Source organism: Pseudochaenichthys georgianus, chromosome 13 (genome assembly GCF_902827115.2).
Source record: "Pseudochaenichthys georgianus chromosome 13, fPseGeo1.2, whole genome shotgun sequence".
Taxonomy (NCBI): Eukaryota; Metazoa; Chordata; class Actinopteri; order Perciformes; family Channichthyidae; genus Pseudochaenichthys; species Pseudochaenichthys georgianus.
The window spans coordinates 42,255,087-42,275,086 of record NC_047515.1 but is presented as its reverse complement, the minus strand read 5'-3'; the positions used below and the strand labels follow the sequence as shown (position 1 = coordinate 42,275,086).

Genomic DNA, 20,000 nt, shown 5'->3' with positions numbered 1-20,000 from the left:
TACAAATGAAAAATATTATATCAAATATAAACAAAACAATGCAAAATATTTTATATAATTAATGTAAAAAGTCAAAGATACTGCAGGAAATAAAATAAAAAGTCAAAATTAATAATACTACATGAACATAAATGTCTATCAATGTGCACCGTCTAAAATAATAAAACAAAATACAGATGATGATACATTTGGGTATTGTCCGCAGTAATAACCGTTACATGTCTAATATGTGTAATTGTAAAGCGCTTTGAGTGCCTTGAAAAGCGCTCCAATACAAATGTAATGAATGTATTGTTATAATAAAGCGCGTTTGTGTTGTGCAGAAGGTGGAGTTCACGCTGGGTGTGGAGTCTGAGGACGGTCAGAAGGAGGAGCTGAGCTCTGAGGAGCTGAGCAAACAGATTCAGAGGCTGATCCAGGATCAGGCCGACGACCAGAGGCTGTTTGACTGGATCGAGGTGAGGGCGAATGTTTACTAACATCTGCTTTTCTGTTTGCTATCCCTCGTCCCCGGCTTGAGCTTCAGTCTCAGGATCCATGTATCTGGGATCCTCTCCAGAAGGGAAGTAGTCATCACCTACAGAGCATCAGCTAGTTCCTGAGCAGTGTCCTTCACATGCTGATACCCAAGAGAGGGAGTCACACAGTCTCAAGATGGAGGAACAGAAAGCAGTATTCAATGTTTACTTCAGATTAGCTCCACGTCAGAAATGAGCATGCTTGATGTCTCTCTCCATAGAGTCTGAATCATCATGTTAATCACATAGCTATCACCTGCCTCAAACAGTCCTGATGCTCTTCTAGGTCATCACACATCCTGCCATGAACAAAATACTGAGTTTTTTTCTCAAAATTCTGGCTTTTTTCTAGAAATCTCTAAATTCTAATTTTTTTTTTTTTTTTACAGTTTTTCTAAAAATTCAAATTTTTCTTGAAATCTCACTTTTTTATCAAAATTCTCACTTTTACTCAAAATCTAAAACAATCCTGTTTGAATCCTCACCATGCTTCTCTAACGCTCACCCAGTTGTCGGGCTCTTGGTTCTCTGCATGCGTGTACATGAATGTGTCTCTGTGTGCAGGCTAACCTGGATGAGCAGCAGATGTCCTCCAACATGCTGGTCAGAGCTCTGATGACAAGCATCTGTCAGTCAGCCATCATCTGTGAGTTATCCGCATGGTCCCTGTACATATTACGCATTCAATCAAGTCAGAATTACCTCGTGAACTGCGCCATGCCAGTCCCGTTAATGGCGTTTTGTTTCCTGCAGATGAGAACCCGAACAAGGTGGACGCCGCTAAGATCAAGAAGAGAGCGAAGGTCCTGCAGAAATACCTGAGTGACGACAAGAAGGAGCTGCAGGCTCTCTACGCTCTGCAGGCGCTGATGGTGGAGCTGGAGCAGCCGGCCAGTGAGTGACTTCTTAACATCATTTAGAGCAGCGGTGTCCACACTTTTTTCACCGAGGGCCACGTACAGAAAATATTCTACGGGCTGGGCCGCTATATATGGCCTCATAAGTTCAGTTATAAGTTTGAGAAATCAATCAAATGTAGGTCAATTATTCCTTTTAAAAGTTTCAGCGGACCTGCAGGGAGTTTGTTCCAGATATTTGGAGCATAAAAACTGAACGCTGCTTCTCCGTTTTTAGTTCTGAATGTTGTAGTATGTGTTAGGCTTTATAATATTGGTAATTGAGTAATGTATTAACGTCTCTCGTGTTTCCCCTCTCCTTCAGACCTGCTGCGGATGTTCTTCGACAGCCTTTACGACGAGGACGTGATCAAAGAAGAAGCTTTCTACAAGTGGGAGTCGAGCAAAGACCCGGCGGAGCAGCAGGGGAAAGGCGTGGCTCTAAAGTCCGTCACCGCCTTCTTCACGTGGCTCCGAGAGGCCGAGGATGAAGACGAGTCCGACAACAGCTAGAGGAGGAAGACGCTCCGTGGAGGATTCAGAAGAAAAAACCTGAATCGGCAAAATCCTTCTGCATAAACAGAAACACACAAAAAAGCAAGAAAAAAAAAAAATCTTCAACTGGGAGAGATTGTATTACGGATCGAACACTCGATCAGTTCTTTTTTTTGGTTTCCTTTATTTTATTTTTGTTCCCTTTTTTGCGCAACTGAATGTCTTTTTTGGAAATAAATACAGGATAAAATAGAGCGAGTAGAAGAGCGAGAGAAAAGCCGCGAGAGAAGAGCCGTTTCCTTCAGTATTTCTTTGAAGTTAACCTGTTTTTTTCAAACGGCTGGTTTTTCCTCGCCACGGTCAAACACTATTCAAGACACTTAATGACAGATATATTAAAAAAAAAAAAAAAAAAAAAACTTTAAAAGGCTGTTCACATTTATATTTTTGATGACTTCATCGTGTGAGCGGCAGCATCACATCGATCGGTGTTGGATCTACACGACCAAGCGCTAGTGTAGACGGTTAGCTTTCCCTTTCATCTTGTGTTGGATGGTTGGAGTGAGTGTTTTGTAATAAAATAAAAAAACTACAAAGAAGAGTGGCGAGCGCTGTCGAAGGGACGTTTCAGACGGACGGTTTGTGGACGTGACGACAGATTTCACGCAGACTTTACGAGTGGGAGGCGATGAACTTTGACCATGTTTTGCTGCTGGGGGGCGACGATGCTTCCCTGACGCCCCAAAAACCCCAAAACCATGTGTCGGTTATACTCCTGCGCTTCAAAACACAAACTGTGGACTGAGAGAAAGAAAACACGCTCCTGCAAAGCCTGTCGTCGGATCTTTAAAATAGGAGAAAAAAAGTACACGGACAAAAGATCCACTTGAATAAAACACACAAAAAAAGCTCAACAGTTCGGATCCTAAAGCCTTTCTGCTTCCTCCAGTGGAAACGCATTTCAGGAGAGTTCTGTAAATATATAAATGGCTTCTGTTTTTTCAAAGAAAAAATGCTAACGTATCGCCATGTGATTCCCCCGAAACAAGTCTTTATCCCTCCTGTATTTATATTTTTCTCTCCTCGGCCCGGCAGAAGGTGCTTGTATAATTATCCAACCCAAGTCATTGATTACAATTTAATTGAACATTTGTAAATACTTTTTTGCTTTACTTTATTAAAAAGATATTTAATTAAAGTAAAATGAATGCCTCTTTTCACATCAAAAAACTGGAAGAGATAATAAAGATTGTTGCCAATAAAAGAAAAAAAAATGTCTTCCTTTGCTTTTTATTAAGACAGTTGAATCCTAAACACTACGATCACTTCTGTTGTATACTATCGCTTTGTTTTATGTACGTTTTTTTCTCATGTGGGCTTTTTTCTAAATATCACAAAATTCTGACTTTCTCAACATTTTCATTTTTTCTCAAAATTCTCACTTTCTCAAAATCTCAAAAAAATCCGTTAATGCATTTTCTGAATCCGAGGAGTTTTCTCATCCCTATGATTTAAGAACAATTGATAACATGTACTCTAAAGTCAAGGGAATATAGTTGCTTAGCTTTTTTTCAAATGTCTTTACTAAAATGCAAAACAACTTCAACAGAACATCTGATAATAGTAATGCATTTTATTTATTGAGCGCTTTTCTTGAAACTCAAAGACACTTTACAAAGTAAAAATTTATAAAAACAGCACTTTTGTCATGTCATGGCCATTTCTACTTTCGGCTGAGAAAAGATAAGGCTGAGTGTATGGACCAATCCGTGGAGCCCTTACGTCACTGTGACCTTTACTCACTACGACCGGGCTGGGGGGGGCCCTGAAAATGAAAAAGTTTGATTAAATGATTTCTTGGCTGACGGGATAGGTGTAACTAACGCTATTTGTCATTCTAGTCGGACCCATTAGAGCGTACAATCTGTAACTATAAGTATCTGAAATACATGTGTACTGAAACAAATACCAATAACTGTATTGCATTGTTTTCTTATGCGCAATAATGGCTTTGTCTTTTTCGTCCTGAATTTATTGTGCCCCCCTCAGAAAATAACTGGGCCCCCCACTCAAATTGGTCTAGATCCGCCACTGCGACCAGGAAGAAAAACATTGAAAAAGAGAAATGTCCAACGAGGCGTTCTGGGGCAGCAGACGGGTCTTCTCTGAGTTAGAGTTTTACTCGCTACAGGGTGCACTTTGAGGGTTTGAGACTCTGCAGACCGTTCACATGCATGATAACCGGAAAGCATGACATGGGACCTTTAAAAACAGATTAAAAGAGAGTTTTGATTTTGTTAAAAAGGTGCAAAAACAATCTAAAAGGGTTTTGATCAGGGCAGTTTCCGGGGTAGACCTTAATCCACTGGGATGTAACCTGACGGAAACATGCATTATTCATTATATAACCCAAACAACTCGAGATGAGACCTGAACACATCGTGTTGTATTCTGAGCTTCGTTCATCTTATAACACAGTGCTGGGCCTCTTGGCCAGACAAACTTCCTCAAACCTTCATTTGAAGGTCCGGACACACCAAGCTGACACCAAAGAACACGTCGCGACGGACCCGACTGTCGTGTGTCGCCTCAGGTCTCCTGCGTCTTGGCCAACAGTCGCACTGGAACCATGACTGGAACACACTGCGAAGACTTCAGCTGACGGCCAAGTAGCACGTACGCACTACGTATTCTTTCACACACAGTGATGTTACGAGCTACCCACAATGCAACACGCGCCATATATATATATATATATATATATATATATATATACGCCATTTTCCTGGAGGTGCAAATATCCTGGAAGTGCAAATATAAACAGCTAGCTAAAGTAGCCAGGCAGAGCGCACTAGGTTTTTTTTCTGAATTAACGACCGAAGAAATCGCTGCATGTCTTCGGATGACATCTCTGGACTTGAGGCGTGTGCTCGAGGTCGTTACCAGCGTGAACTAGAGCTGTGTGGGTTGCCGGATTGCCCTTACAGACAGATGCAGATGTATGGAAAAACGACAGTGGCCTTCGTCGATTTTGGCTGCATCTCCGTCTATCTTCTGGAAACACCAGGTGAACACCCCACTTGTCACAATAATATTATCATGCCATTGCATATATGTGGTATTTTAGAGTTGACTAGATATTGATTAAGGCAATAGACTATGATATTCAGTACAGGAAGCTTAGCAACACCTAGACGCTGTACGGCTGCTTGCACCTCGCGTAAAACGGCTGATACCGGAAGTACGGTGTCGCGCCCGGCCCAATAGTATGTGTGTGTGAAAGAATGCGTGAGTGGCAATAACTCTCCTTACCAGCAGGCGGCGGTAGTGTGTATTCGTCATTCAAAAGAGGTAACCGGAAGACAGACTGTGTGATATATATACAAACAACAAATAGCCCGTGCGTTCAACTTTCACTCTCTTCCATCTCAGACTGCTTCACATAAAGACTTATAATCGAAAGCATGTGCAGTGTGGCACTGGCGGTATCAGCCCTTGGCCTGTTGCTCGTGGAAGCAGATATCAAGAGGCGGAAGCGAGCAATTAGGAGAAACCGCACTAAATGGGTGAGATCATGGATACCGCAGCGAGAAGCTCACGGGGCTTTCCCGCACCTGTGTGGAGAGCTGGAGTTAAATGAAATCCCAGATTTCAAAGATTTTGCTCGGCTTTTTCCTGTTCAGTTCCACGCGTTGGAGGAACTCATCACTCCACTCATCCGGAGGGAAAACACCAACTACCGGGACTGCATCTCCGTGGGGACACGTCTGATGGTTACGCTGCGATTTCTGGCAACAGGTATGCAAGCTAAAGCTATATTTAAAATTGCAGCACTTTGTATATTATGCTTTAGCAGTGGTAGACGAAGTACTTATACATTTCAGTAAAACTAGTAATACCGCAGTGTAGAAATACTCTAGAAGTCAAAGTCATAGCATTAAAAGATTTACTAGTGTAAGTACAAAACCAAATGTGCTGCTTGGTAGCTTGAGCATTTACCAAGGGATCAATAAAGTCTTAACCTGTAATAAAATATTTCATTATATTGTGTATCATGAATCTAAATCTTCATAGTAACCAAAGTAATCGAACTATCTTGTAAACTATAACCTGTAGTTGTGTAGCTAATGAGTGTGTTGTTCAGCTGCTTGTGTCGATAACTCTGTATAAACTCTTTGTTAATATTCGCAGGGGAAAGCTTCAGGAGCCTTTCCGACCAGTTCCGAGTGGGAGTGTCAACGATACGGCAGTTAGTTCCTGAGACCTGTACAGCCATCTACGAGGTTTTAAAAGAGAAATACCTGAAGGTATGTGTGGATACTGACTGGTTTTACTGTGCAATCTCTATGTAATGCAGTGAGGTCTGTAGGCATTTGAACAGCACATGTTTGCTCTGCCATATGAAGCATGGGTCTTAAAAACATTATTTTGTTTTTCAGTGCCCAGACACAGTGGAAGAGTGGCAGCGAGTAGCTGATGGATTCCAGGCTCAGTGGGACTTCCCAAACTGCCTAGGTGCCCTGGATGGGAAACACATCAACATCCGCCCGCCTCCAGGAACCGGATCAACCTACTTCAACTACAAACATACATTTTCCATGGTGCTAATGGCACTGGCCGACAGCAACTACAAGTTCTTGAATGTAGATGTAGGTTGTAACGGGAGGATTTCTGATGGTGGTGTGTTTGGTGGATGCTCACTGCAGGATGCCCTGGAGAATAGGACATCCAGCATCCCTGCACCTGCACCCCCTCCTGCTTCTGACCAGGCGGTTTGCTACTCCATTGTGGCAGATGAAGCATTTCCCCTGAAGGAGTACCTCATGACGCCCTATCCGACCCAGAGGCTATTTGTAGAGCAACGCATCTTCAACTACAGGCTGTCTCGGGCTCGCAGGGTGGTAGAAAATGCCTTTGGCATCCTGGCCAACCGTTTTCGAGTCTTTCTAACTTCCATAAACATTCAAGACACTGCCAAAGTGGAGGCCATTGTTTTGGCTTGCTGTGCTCTGCACAACTTCCTGCTCACAGAGAACTGTAGCGTGTACATGGCGGGAGTTGTTGACCAGGAAGGACCCGATCATGGCACTGTCCCAGGAAGCTGGAGACAAGACCCTGAGCTACGGCAGGCCACCCTGCCAGCCACCACCAATGCTACAGCTCGAGCCAAGCAGCACAGGGATGAACTATGCCAATATTGTATCAGTATCGGTGCAGTGCCTTTTCAGTGGGATAAGATATAGCAAATATGTGTGCCTCTCCTGCTATGAGTTTATTCTTTTAATCACACAGCGTTAAGATGAAATGTGCCTACATATCTGTCAGTTGCAGTCCTAGCATTATTATTGGTTTAACTACTAAAACATTTTAAAATGACCATCTTGAACAGCGACAACATTAAAATACTTCTAGGCTGGTTGTGGAGGATACTTGAAGAAGCTATTGTCCACCTCATGCAGGAAGTGTGGCAGCAAATTACGTGGCAACTGCCGCAGTCTGTGTTCAAAGGTTTTTGAGTAGGCCGCGATGTCGTCATTATGTTCACCCTTCAAAGTTAAATGTTCCAGGGTCCTGTCATCGTGTGCATCAACGTTTCTGACGCCTCACTGGTGGACTCATCCAGCATCTTCCTGCTGCGCTTCAACCGTCACGTATGAAAGGCTACATGTGAACAGAGGGCAGAAACCATCACGTATGAAAGGCTACATGTGAACAGAGGGCAGAAACCATCACGTATGAAAGGCTACATGTGAACAGAGGGCAGAAACCGTCACGTATGAAGGCTACATGTGAACAGAGGGCAGAAACCGTCATGTATGAAAGGCTACATGTGAACAGAGGGCAGAAACCATCACGTATGAAAGGCTACATGTGAACAGAGGGCAGAAACCATCACGTATGAAAGGCTACATGTGAACAGAGGGCAGAAACCGTCATGTATGAAAGGCTACATGTGAACAGAGGGCAGAAACCATCACGTATGAAAGGCTACATGTGAACAGAGGGCAGAAACCATCATGTATGAAAGGCTACATGTGAACAGAGGGCAGAAACCATCACGTATGAAAGGCTACATGTGAACAGAGGGGCAGAAACCATCACGTATGAAAGGCTACATGTGAACAGAGGGCAGAAACCGTCACGTATGAAAGGCTACATGTGAACAGAGGGGCAGAAACCGTCATGTATGAAAGGCTACATGTGAACAGAGGGCAGAAACCGTCATGTATGAAAGGCTACATGTGAACAGAGGGGCAGAAACCGTCATGTATGAAAGGCTACATGTGAACAGAGGGCAGAAACCGTCATGTATGAAAGGCTACATGTGAACAGAGGGCAGAAACCATCATGTATGAAAGGCTACATGTGAACAGAGGGCAGAAAACCGTCATGTATGAAAGGCTACATGTGAACAGAGGGGCAGAAACCGTCTTGCACATTTCAATCTTGAACAAGGAACAGCGGTAGACAGTAACAAAGCACTGTACTTAAGTACTGTACTGCTCCACTCCCATTCAGGCAAATAGTGTACTTTATACTGCGCTACATTTATTTGATAACTTTAGTAACTTTGAAGATTCAGAAGAATATAATCAAGAAATATTTTGTCATGTATTATTATAGGTTAAGATAAAAACTGTATTGATCCCATGTTGAGTTTCACAAGCTACCCAGCAGTATAAACAATCACCTCAATGACTTGATAATCAATCGTGTCGATCGTCGCCTACCATACTATGCCGCGAGAGAAGTAACGTGACACTCTCGTCGCCACCCCTCTCGTCTGAGAAGCTACGTGACGTCTGCGTCTGAAGTTACTTTACTTTGGTGGTTATCGCCAAATAACCAAGTAATGTTAGTCAGTATTTCAAGCTAGACTCTATTTCAATATAGTTTTGGTATTAAAATAATGTTTCACCTCTCGTATGCCCTGAACGCCAAAACAACCACGGACAAGAATATATATTTTTAATTATCAAAATGATAACAAAGGCTGAAAAGGAGAAGCCTGTCTTCCTTTGGTCTTCAGGGCCCAGGAGTTCAACACTTTTAATCTCAATCAGATCCGATCAGATTTTGAAATCCCATTTTTTGTGATCCAGGATCAGACAAGTCGGACAGATGTTGTCCCTGGAGTTCAGAGCAATGGATAGGATCACCCTGATCCAGATTACGACTTTTCAAGATGACTAGATCCTGAATATCAGTGCTTTAATGCTACCGATCGCCATCTAGTGGACATGAAAAATAACACAAGAAAGACAAAAGACCACATTGCAGAGACATCTATTGTCCGCAATTACTTTTGAAAGCCGATGACAGATGATGGACTTTTTTTTTGTTGAAGATATTTTTTCTTTAATCTAAATTGCATTTGTGATTGACGATCTTTGTTGTGATACTTTTATGAGCATAAACATTTATGTCATCAACATTTGGTTGAAAACAAAAAAGGCCACCTCAATCTTGACCAAAAATGGAAAAACAAAATGTATTTGCCATGAAGGCTAGCAATGGTGTATTATTTCAGTTAACAAACTTTGCCATCTTATTTAAATTGAAACCTATTTTAAAATAAATTGTCCAGTACGTTTTGCTCTGGTAATCCTCTGGAAACCCACGCCTCTGGTGGGATCAGGATAATCCAGTTTTTTGGGATCAAATTTATCCCAATCCTGTGTTGTCGGTTTGAACTACCCGTTTTGAAGATTTGATCCAGATTAAAGCTTGGATTTGATTTCCTGATCTGATCGGATATCAAAGTGATCCCAATCCTGTTTTTTGGTTTTGAACTCCCCAAAAGATAAATCCGATCTGATCAGATTTTGGGGAGTTCAAAAACAGGATTAGGATCACTTTGATATCAGGATCAGATCAGGAAATTCAATTCTATTCTGAATTGCTTTGAACTCCAGGGACAACATGTGGCCGACTCGTCTGATCCTGGATCACAAAAAATGGGATTTCAAAATCTGATCGGATCCGATTGAGATTCAAAGTTTTGAACTCCTGGGTCGAAAACGCCACCGAGTTTTCATAAAGTTCTGTGTGTGAAATAGATCGCTGCAGTGAACACTTTATGTATTTGTTTATGGTTTATTTGAGATGGAGGGATGCAGGATAGAAGTTCAGAGAAGAAACAACCCCTATATTTATTTATTTCATTTTGGCCCCATGGCAGAGGCAAATATGGAGTGGAGTTGGATGAGGATGGGGTGATGTGGTCAGAGGATTTGGTGCGGGTGTTCATCCGGCAGAAATCTGAATGATTTGGAGTTTCTTGAGGAGTTTGATGGGGAGGCCAGAGAGGACAGCGTTGCATAGTCAATACAGGATTTGACTAATGCGTGAACCAGGACTTCAGTGCTGGATTATATAGACATGTATTTATTAGGATTAACCTCTTGAGATGCACCGTCTCGTTTTCAAGGGGGTCCCGACAAAAGCAACGTCTTACAGACATGAACAAAATAACAGAAAGCAAAGCATGACAAACAAGGAGAAACCACGTTCAGTACAATTCATGAAGTAATACATAGCCTACAATCACTACAGTTTGATAGACAGTAGTGTCTAATCGATCAGTTCAATCAGGAGAGACTTCATTTTGTTTAAAGAACATTTATTGACACATGTCATATGCTAAATGTTAAAGGTGGGGTAGGTAAGTTTGAGAAACCGGCTCGAGATCGCTAGAATTTGAAAATACACAACCGGAGAAAATGTGCCAATTCCTCACAGAGCCCCTCCTCCAACACACACGAACGCGCACATGACCAATGAGGGCACGAGATAAATGTGTGCCCCGATGGAAGGCTGACAGGCAGGTAGGCCGGTTTCTGAAACTTACCTACCCCACCTTTAAGTCTTTGGCGATTAGACCCCGATCCTGAAATCGTATATCTAAAGGGGGAAAAGCCGTGAGCATATAGGGACCCCCCCTCCCCCCGGGGTCTAGACACTGGTGGTGATGCTGAAGATCTGGATTTGATGAGGAGGTGTGAGGAGGTTTTTGGATTAGCTCTCCTATGGGCATAGATATGTCTCATAATTATTTGTGTGAACATAAAAATAATTTGTGTGTAAATATGTGATTTGTAAATGTAAAACAACATCCACAAATGCATTTAAAAGATTTACAAACTCACAAATACATTTGCAAATGTAAAACGGATCTGCAAATACGCTAAATATGTTCACAAATAAAAAAAAGATCTGTGAATATCTCTTTAACATTTCCAACTTTCGATCAGGCATTTCTGAATCCACTTTGTATTTGTGGACCAAAAATGCGCTCGCGGATCTCAACTCTCTGTTCACGGATCTCAACTCTCTGTTCGCGGATCGTCTTTTTACACACACGGAATTTTGAGACATATCTTCCGCCGGTCTCGGCTAAAATCTACTCGTGTCACTCGGTTGTTTTCGGAAACCACGTGATGGCCCGCTGATGACTACATTTCCGCATGATTTCAAAGTAAGAGCATGATGGTTTGTTTAATGCTCTGTTTTTTTATTATAATGAACAGCGGAACGTTAGATGCATTCTTCATCACCATCACCCTCATCATCATGTTATAGTGATACAGTTAGTTTGTGTTATTGGTTCAATACAGCATATCTCGAGCACCTTCGTTGATGTTGAAGTGCAGGCTTTACGCCACTTCCGGGTCCCGGGGAGCAGCTGGCAGCGAAGCAGCCCAGATACAACTCTTTCTTCATTGTTTGTTGTGTATTCAGTCAAGCGGGTCAAAGTTACAAAGCACTTCACATCTTATTAATCGCCCTAATTTGACTTTACCAGTGCAGTAATAAAGTAATCTGTAGAAAAGCACCGTATTTAGGTCAGCCTTCATAGTAACGCTACATTACATGTTATAATATTCATCGTGTCCTTTCTACTGTATATGCATATATTCCTGTCTATTGCTTTCATTTGTATTTAATGTTATTGTGTTTATACTTGTTTCCACACATTTCACAATTTGGGATGAATGAAGTATCTATATATGATATCCATCTATCATATCTGTCCGTCTATCTATCTGTCTGTCTGCCTGCCTACCTACGTACCTACCTACCAACTAGTTGTTTTGGTGGAAAGGTGTTGTCATTGTATTGCTCTTTACCAGCACCTGCAGAGTACAGGACTTTACTTTGTAAATATGATATCAATCCATTGGTTTCTAGCATATATCATTTGCAAGTGTTTAAAACAAATGTGGGATCCTGATTTCATAAAAAGAAAGACATTCATGATTGTCATATTTTATTATGTAGGATACCGGACTGGAATTATTCTTACTTTTTACTCCTCTTCATTTATGCAACAACTTTATTTAATGTTATGATTAGATTGTTTTGCTTGTATCATCCTTTGCAAATACACAGTCACAATGCTGGGAACAGGGCTGCTTCTCTGAGAGACGTAGATACTCACTTATGAGAATATAATGCATTGGTGTATATTAACTAGTACTGTACAGTACTGCGGCAGGACCGAGGCGCTTGCGCCGAGGTCCGTACGCCTGTACTGGAGTACCAATAATGACGTTCAAGAACGGCCTCAAGTGTATGATTGCGATTCTATAACACAAACTATCATTGTAATCAACAATATCGTAAATAATTTCATAATGTGGGCTAATTTGCTCCCAAACCTACACTTTCTGCTTGAGTTAATCTCCGTCAGAAAGTAGTTCCTATAAAGTAGTTCCCTTGGTAACGCTAGCCGATCAATCGAACACTCCTGCTTCCCCGCTTACAGTTATTGATATAATTATAGTAAATAATATATTATTAACCAATTTATTGACAACAATTCTTGAATTAGGCTATTTATTTATTTATTTACATATTTAACATTTTGGCTTCAGAATGAAGGTGGATGTTCAAGCTGCCATTAAAAGTGCAATTTTTGAAACAGCTCTCCATGAACTCCAGGCCAGACTGTGTGCAGGTGGTGCCGTGGTGTTCACGGGTAGGTTATCGGAAGAGCTTTCCTCCAGTGGCCGTTTCATGGCGTGTCCCGGACCGGCAAAAAGCGCGTTGCTCCACATCCTTCTATTGTCCAGAGATGGAGCCCAGTAGCTGCGAAGCGATGACTCGTTGTATGCCCGCTAACGGACATCATTTCTCTGGCCTCCAACCCGGCCCGCTGTCTGCAGGTGCTTCTGACGCAATGGTTTGTGTAACGCGTAGCAGTGCCAGCCTCTTCACTAATGCGGGTCATCATGGACCCCAGGCTGTTCACCCCCAAGGGCTCCATGCTATAACCACACCGCATCCCCAGGCTTCACCGACTTCCTTGGATGGTGGTAAAAGCCTTTGCTGATTCGGGCATTTGCTTTCTTGTTCCAGTTCGAAAGCAAACTGCAGGCAGTTTGCTTTTCGGCCCAACGGTATACCGTTTTTCTCAGACGCGGAGGGATACTGACTTGTTGTGAAAAGGCACGTTCTATTTGACCGTTGTTTGATCGTGGAATCAAACACGCCTATTGACCAATCAGAGAGCTTGCTCACACCTATGTGTTATAGAATCTGACATCACAAATGGAACCTTCAGATCGATGACAGAGTTGCCTTGATGTGGGAAGTCTGCAGGTGAGTTCATCAGTGCATCAGATCATTGCAGGAAGCTACCATCAGGGAGACGGTCTATTTTAACGAGATAATCCAAGTGAACACCATTTTTGTGGCTTTCATTCAGTTGAACAATTATATTCAGTTTGCTTAACAACAGGTCATTTCATCACCGCAGTAGAGATGGAGATGAACAATAGAGATGAGATGGGAAGTCAACCTCGAGATTCTGCGAAAAGAAAATCAGGAAATCAAGTTGTTGCTGGAGCAGGAAAGGACTTTGAGGAATAAGCTTGAGGTTTGAAGGCGCTAAGAGGATGGAAGCGACGCTGAAAGCATATAGAGGGCATGTAGCTGAGCTAGTTAAGCATCATGTGAAAGTGAAAGCCCAGAAATTGAGCACAACGTCTTGCGCGTCAACAATGAGGACCTGAACATGAAATACGGAATGCTCCAGAGGACACACAAGAAGGTCGAAGCAGAGATGGCTTGCCTTGAGAAGGAAAACAGGAACTGAAACAACTGAAGAACCCTGTGTTGAGGAGAACGCTGGAGAGATGGCTTCTTTGCGTGAGAGGAACCAGGAACTCAAACAACTGAAGGAGCATTGTGTTGAGGAGGAGGCAAAGATGGCCGCCTTGCAAAAGACTAACCAAGAACTCCAACAACAAAAGGAGCGTTGTCTTGAGAAGAAATCTGTTGAGATAGCTGCTTTGCGTGGAGAAACCAGGAACTCCAATTACAAACGGAACGTGATGTTGAGGAGAAATCTGTAGAGACAGCTGCTTTGCGTCAAGAGAAACCAGGAACTCAAACAACTGAAGGAGCATTGTGTTGAGGAGGAGGCCGCCTTGCTGAAGGAAAACCAGACACTGAAACAAGAGAAGTTGCGTTGTGGTCGAGGAGAAGGATGCAGAGATAGTAGTTTTTGCATGAGAGAAACCACGAACTGAAACAACAGGAAGGAACGTTGTTGTTGAGGAGAAGGATGCAGAGATTAGTCACTTTGCTCGAGAGTATCCGTGAACTCCAACAACTGAAAGACGTTGTGTTCAAGGAGATAGCCGCCTTGAAAACATCACGGTGGAGAAAATCCATGATTCCCTTTCTCCGTATCGTCGCAGATGTCCCCGACGACGACAGAGCAGGCGCCTTGTACACTGTTTTGTAGGCCAATTACCACCTCCATCTTCAAATTCCGTAATCGGCTGGAAGTAGTATTATTAGTATTATTAGGAGATGTAGTTAGAAGGGAAGCAAAGGGGAGAAGGAGGAGGCTGGATGTCAGTAGCTGTCTTTTCCCTCTCCTCTTGCCCTCCTCCCCTTCCCCTCACCTCCTTCCTCCTACATTCCCCTCACCCCTTACTGCCTTCCCCTTTCATACTCAGGGTTTTCTCCTGGAGCTCAGTTTCCCACAATCTGTATAATAGATGTAAAAAACTCACGATTAAGTTCCCTCCCCCTTTTACTGTACTTCTGCTACCGCACCCTCTCTCCCCTTACTCCATCCTTTGTTTACTTTACTCCCTCCTCCATTTCCCTCACCTCTTTCTTCCTACATCACCCCCTCCATTTTCCCTTTTCATATTTAGTGTTTTTTGTTGTGTTTTAGACTTGATTTTATAATAAAATGTTAATTAAATGTATTCTGTGTGTGCCTCACTGTGTAAACGCATACAGTATATATTCATTACTGTATGACTTGTTGGTTACTAAAGTACCGGTATCTGTTCTATTTGTGATTTAAACAACTTTGAATTTAATAAATACAACAACACTAGAAGATGTGTGTGCAGATTGTTCTGGGTGTTTCTACTTTTGGGTTCAATTACATTGTTTTGTTGTTTTTCAAAAATGTGGTGATTTCATAAGAGCTGTTCAAGTATTCAAATGTGTTTATCAGGGTTTATTTAATGTATATATGAATTAAATCGTGTTGGGTTGGATCACTGTAAACATATACAGTATATATTAATTACTGTATGACATGTTGGTTATTAAAGAACTGGTATCTGTTCATTTGATGTTTTAATCAACACTGCATTTCTTAAATAAAATAACCCATGGTATGAAATAGAAGATGTATTTATACTTCTCAGTGTTTTTATATTTGTCTCATTGTACACGTTCAATCCCATTATTGTTGTTTTTATCAAATGTGTTTATTTCATACAAGCTGGTCAAATATTATTGGACTCTACTCCTCAAAACATTGAGCTTAAAAGATGGACATTTAATTTTATCAACAGAAACATAGTTCAAAATAGAGACAACGACATTTTTAACGTCTTTAATACATACATAGGTGTCCCCATGTGTGTTAAGAGCCTCAGAGAGTTTCAGCAACAAAGCCTTTTTCTCTTTCCCTCCCAATCCAAGTATTTGAAAGCCTTTCAAATATGTGTTTTGGGTTCACAGTTGACCTATAGGCAAACATAGGCACTTATTATCCGCAAAACTTGAGATACCAAAGTTAAAATCCTGCGATGCGAGAGCATACAGATGTAAATACTATGGAAGTGCTTTGATTTATACATAGGTCACATATAGGTCACTAGGCCCTAGATGTCTATGCTTTTATAATACATTAAATCATTGTGTGTATGTTTGTGTGGTTCAATGGGCAAATTAAGGCTCTGGTGTCTCCATCCATCCATCTCTCCCCCTTATCCGTGGTCGGGTCTCGGGGGTTAGCAGTTCCAGCAGAGAGCCCCAAACTTTCTTTTCCCTCATCAACCAGCTCTGACTGGGGGGGTCCCAAGGCGCTCCCAGGCCAGAGAAGAGATATATCCCTTCACCCTGGTCCTAGGTCTACCATTGGTCTCCTCCAGCTGGACGTGCCTGGAACACCTCCTAGGGAGGCGCCCCAGGTGGCATCCTAACTAGGTGCCCGAACCACCTCAACTGGCTCCTTTCGACGCGAAGGAGGAGCGGCTCAACTCCGAGTCCCTCCCTGATGACCGAACTTCTCACCTTATCCCTAAGGGAGACGCCAGCCACCCTGCGGAGAAAACCCATCTCGGCCGCTTGTTTTTCATTTTTCATTTCAAACCTTTATTTATTCAGATTGGTCCCATTGAGATCATAGATCTCTTTTTCAAGGGAGACCTGCAGCATATAGATTCCACATGAAACATAAAACAATAAAGGACATTATACATTATATTTACAGGATACATAGTTATAGACATTTACAAGTGCCCAATGTATCAGCAAGCATTTCATTTTGCCTAGCTTTAAAAACATGCAGAGGAATGATTGCTCAGTTTCAATTCTTGCTGAAGATTGTTCCAAGCAAGTGGAGCTGCGCACATAAAAGCTGTCTTACCGAAGACAGTCCTTGCTCTTGGCACATCTAACAAGACTACATCATGTGACCTCAGACAATAGCTGCTTGCAACTCTCTGTGTTATCAGAGAGCAGATATAATACGGGAGTTTACCCAACAAAGCTTTATAGATAAACGTGTACCAATGACTGAGCCTCCGTACAGAGAGTGATGGTAAACCTGCCTTGGCTACAGGACAGTGATGTGTAAGCGCTTTACAATTTGTGACAAATCTCAGAGCACTGTGATACGCAGCATCCAATTTGCTCAGGTAATTGGCAGGTGCATTCATATAGACCAATCCCCATAGTCCAGCACAGGTCAAAGGTCACAGAGCCTTTTCCTGGCCTCCAGCGAGAAACAGGACTTGTTTCTGAAAAAGAAACCTAGCCTAACCCTCAGCTTTTTAAGCAGGTTATTGACATGAAGTTTAAAAGAGAGACAATCATCAAGCCAGATACCAAGGTATTTGTAACAGGCAACAACTTCAAGTTTTGTTCCTTGCGTAGTTACAATATCTAAAACAGGCTCTGGTGTCTTTTAGCTTTTGAAAAGAGCATTACCTTGGTTTTATCCACATTTAAAAGAAGCTTAAGCTCAGAGAGCTGAGTCTGAATAGTGTTAAAAACAGCCTGTAATTTAACACCAGCCTCCTGAATGGAGGGACCTGCACAGTACATCACAGTATCATCCGCATACAAATGTAAAGTAGCTTCATCCACATTATCACCTACGCTGTTAATATATATGGAGAATAAAAGTGGTCCTAAAACAGAACCTTGTGGTACACCATTAGAAATGTTTAACCATCAGAAGACAGTCCATCAAAATGAACACATTGGGACCTTTCAGAGAGGTAGTTCACAAACCACCCACTGCAAGGCTGGATAGGCCAATACTGAGTAGCCTCTGCTTTAAAATGCGATGATCAACGGTGTCAAACGCTTTGGAAAGGTCAATAAACAGAGCTGCACAACTCTGCTTATTATCTAAAATAGTAGTAATGTCATATGTTAATGTTGTATCCGCGATCTCGTTCTTTCGGTCATGACTCTGAGTGTCTGTTTTCGTTTATTTGTATTTACTAAATATTATAGGAGCTGAGGTCCATTTCCAACATTTTGGAGACCTGTTGCTTCATTATTGCTGCATGAGTTATTTGGGGGACATGCATAGCTTGGACCTCATCCTGATTGACACCCAATGCTAAGACTTGGACAAAGATTTGACTGTCAGCAGGTTATTGTTGTCTTTACTTGGCAAATACAAGAAGTCCTTCACGGCGAGATAATCCAACAACAACACTGAGAGTGCTTTACTTGTCCAAAAACAACAGGGAGGAGTTGAACAATCTTTATATCGAAACCAAGTTACAACAAACAAGTACCTTCAACTATTAATAGAGCAGTAAGATTGGACCAATGAACGGCCCCACAAACAAACTCTGAATGAACTTGAAATGGGTTTTACCGTAAAATAGGCGACGCTTATATATACATATACCTATATGTATGTAAACAACAACAATGCAATTCTAAAAATCTGAAACAATCTGAAAAATTATCTGTAAATAGACATTATAATGTAATAATCACATTAATACATTTTTATTATATAAATGAACCAAAAGTTAAAGAAATTATTAACATTTTATCTTATAATTCAATTTCAATAATAACTGGATTTATTTAAAAAAATATTTTATTTAATCTTTTGCAAAATGCTATATTTCCAAGTTCTGTTTTTCTATTCATTATGGTATAGGCCTATGTCAACTTCTATTTTATATTGCCATATTTAATTTAATTTTATAACTTTTTAAGACTGTTTTAAGCAGACGTCACCTTTTCAACTTTTCCCAAAACAAGCTCAACAAATCCTACAAGATTTAGCCTGTTAGCTTTTGTTAGCTTGTTAAACAACAGATGATCTGAATTAACTAGCTGAAAGGCTGCTTCTATAAATAAAACCAGACACAAAACGAAGTAACTAAACTTAAACTAAATAACTAAAGTCTTTAGAAACTAAACAACGTATCTAACAAGCCATATAGCTAATAGCTACTAATGCTACATGCATAGCTAGCTGTGAGCTTATCACTTAGCAACAAAAAGAATAGTCTGTTAGCATCGTTTGCTATCGCCTGTTAGCTTAAGCAACAATAGATATTAGTTTCTATGTTTTTGTACTGTGTGTATGCAGTAGCATAGGCAGGTAGATATTTGATTCAGGATTACTTTGACATTACAGATGCTTAACTGTACTGTAGCTAACATTAGCTTACTGGCTAGTTGTGACAGCAGTTGTTGAGCTTGCTAGTTTAAGATGTAAGTGATTGTAGGTGGCACAACTGTCAAGTAGGGAAATAATGAACATATCAAATACAAAATAATTAATGTCTCATGAAATACTGTTATTGGTAAAAGGCCAAATGACAAAAAAACGGACTTTTGAGAACTAACATATTTTACTCCTACCATACTTCTGTTTTTATATAAATAAGAAGGATGAAATAACAGTTTATGATAATGAGTTAAGTTTAATTAAGTCTTACATTATTTCACAAGTTGTAGTTTCATGTATTTTCCTTATGTACTGTTGTGATTATAGGTTTCATATCTCTATATGTATTTTATTTCACATTGGAGCTTTATGAAAATATTCCCAAAATGTAAACATTTAAATTTCATTTAAACTGAGGAAATTAAGGTGTTTCATAACCATGACAACAACAAGTATATTGATGCATCTAACATGACTCTTAATAATAAAACAATAGCAGACATCCTTGACATATATTGTAAGTGCTTTATTGTTTTTTGGATCATTTCAGCAGGTGTGCAAAACATTTTTCATAAGTAAACAGTAAATCAACACATATTTCACATTCTCTTGTATATACAGTACATATATGATAATGACGAGAGACTATACAGTACGTTTTGCATGAATCACACTACACTAATGAATGCAATACAAAGATATGCACAACAAAAACCCGAAATCTTGCCAGGTATATTTGTCTAATATCTAGTCAGAATATAGATAGATAAGACTTTATTCATCTCGAAGGAAATTGTTGTGCCAGAGTTACAAAATACAATAAACACAGCAGCATAATAGTAAAACTGTACACCAACAGTACAGTACAAAGAGAAATGAAATATCTACAGGAAACAC

General features: G+C 40.9%; 2 protein-coding genes across 2 annotated transcripts in view; both read left to right on the top strand.

Annotated features, from left to right (window-relative positions):
- Positions 1–3,187, top strand: part of LOC117457465 (eukaryotic translation initiation factor 4 gamma 1-like) — an 80,744-nt gene extending 77,557 nt beyond the window's left edge. The window contains 4 exon segments of the mRNA XM_071205226.1: positions 324–458; positions 1,083–1,164; positions 1,272–1,412; positions 1,740–3,187. Coding sequence (XP_071061327.1) covers positions 324–458; positions 1,083–1,164; positions 1,272–1,412; positions 1,740–1,927 — 546 coding nt within the window. The 3' untranslated portion in view covers positions 1,928–3,187.
- Positions 3,188–5,277: 2,090 nt separating this feature from the next.
- On the top strand, positions 5,278–7,415 carry LOC117457684 (uncharacterized). Its single transcript, XM_034097884.2, has 3 exons — positions 5,278–5,707; positions 6,101–6,216; positions 6,349–7,415. The coding sequence occupies exons 1-3, from the start codon at positions 5,374–5,376 to the stop codon at positions 7,150–7,152; spliced, it is 1,254 nt and encodes a 417-aa protein (XP_033953775.1). The 5' UTR covers positions 5,278–5,373; the 3' UTR covers positions 7,153–7,415.
- The last annotated feature ends 12,585 nt before the right edge of the window (positions 7,416–20,000 follow it).

Bases quoted from the DNA above. Each gene is read 5' to 3' on its own strand.
- LOC117457684 (XM_034097884.2), top strand. From the start codon at position 5,374: ATGTGCAGTGTGGCACTGGCGGTATCAGCCCTTGGCCTGTTGCTCGTG. The intron at 5,708-6,100 runs GTATGCAAGCTA...TAATATTCGCAG, and splicing joins GCTGCGATTTCTGGCAACAG to GGGAAAGCTTCAGGAGCCTT. The intron at 6,217-6,348 runs GTATGTGTGGAT...TTTGTTTTTCAG, and splicing joins TAAAAGAGAAATACCTGAAG to TGCCCAGACACAGTGGAAGA.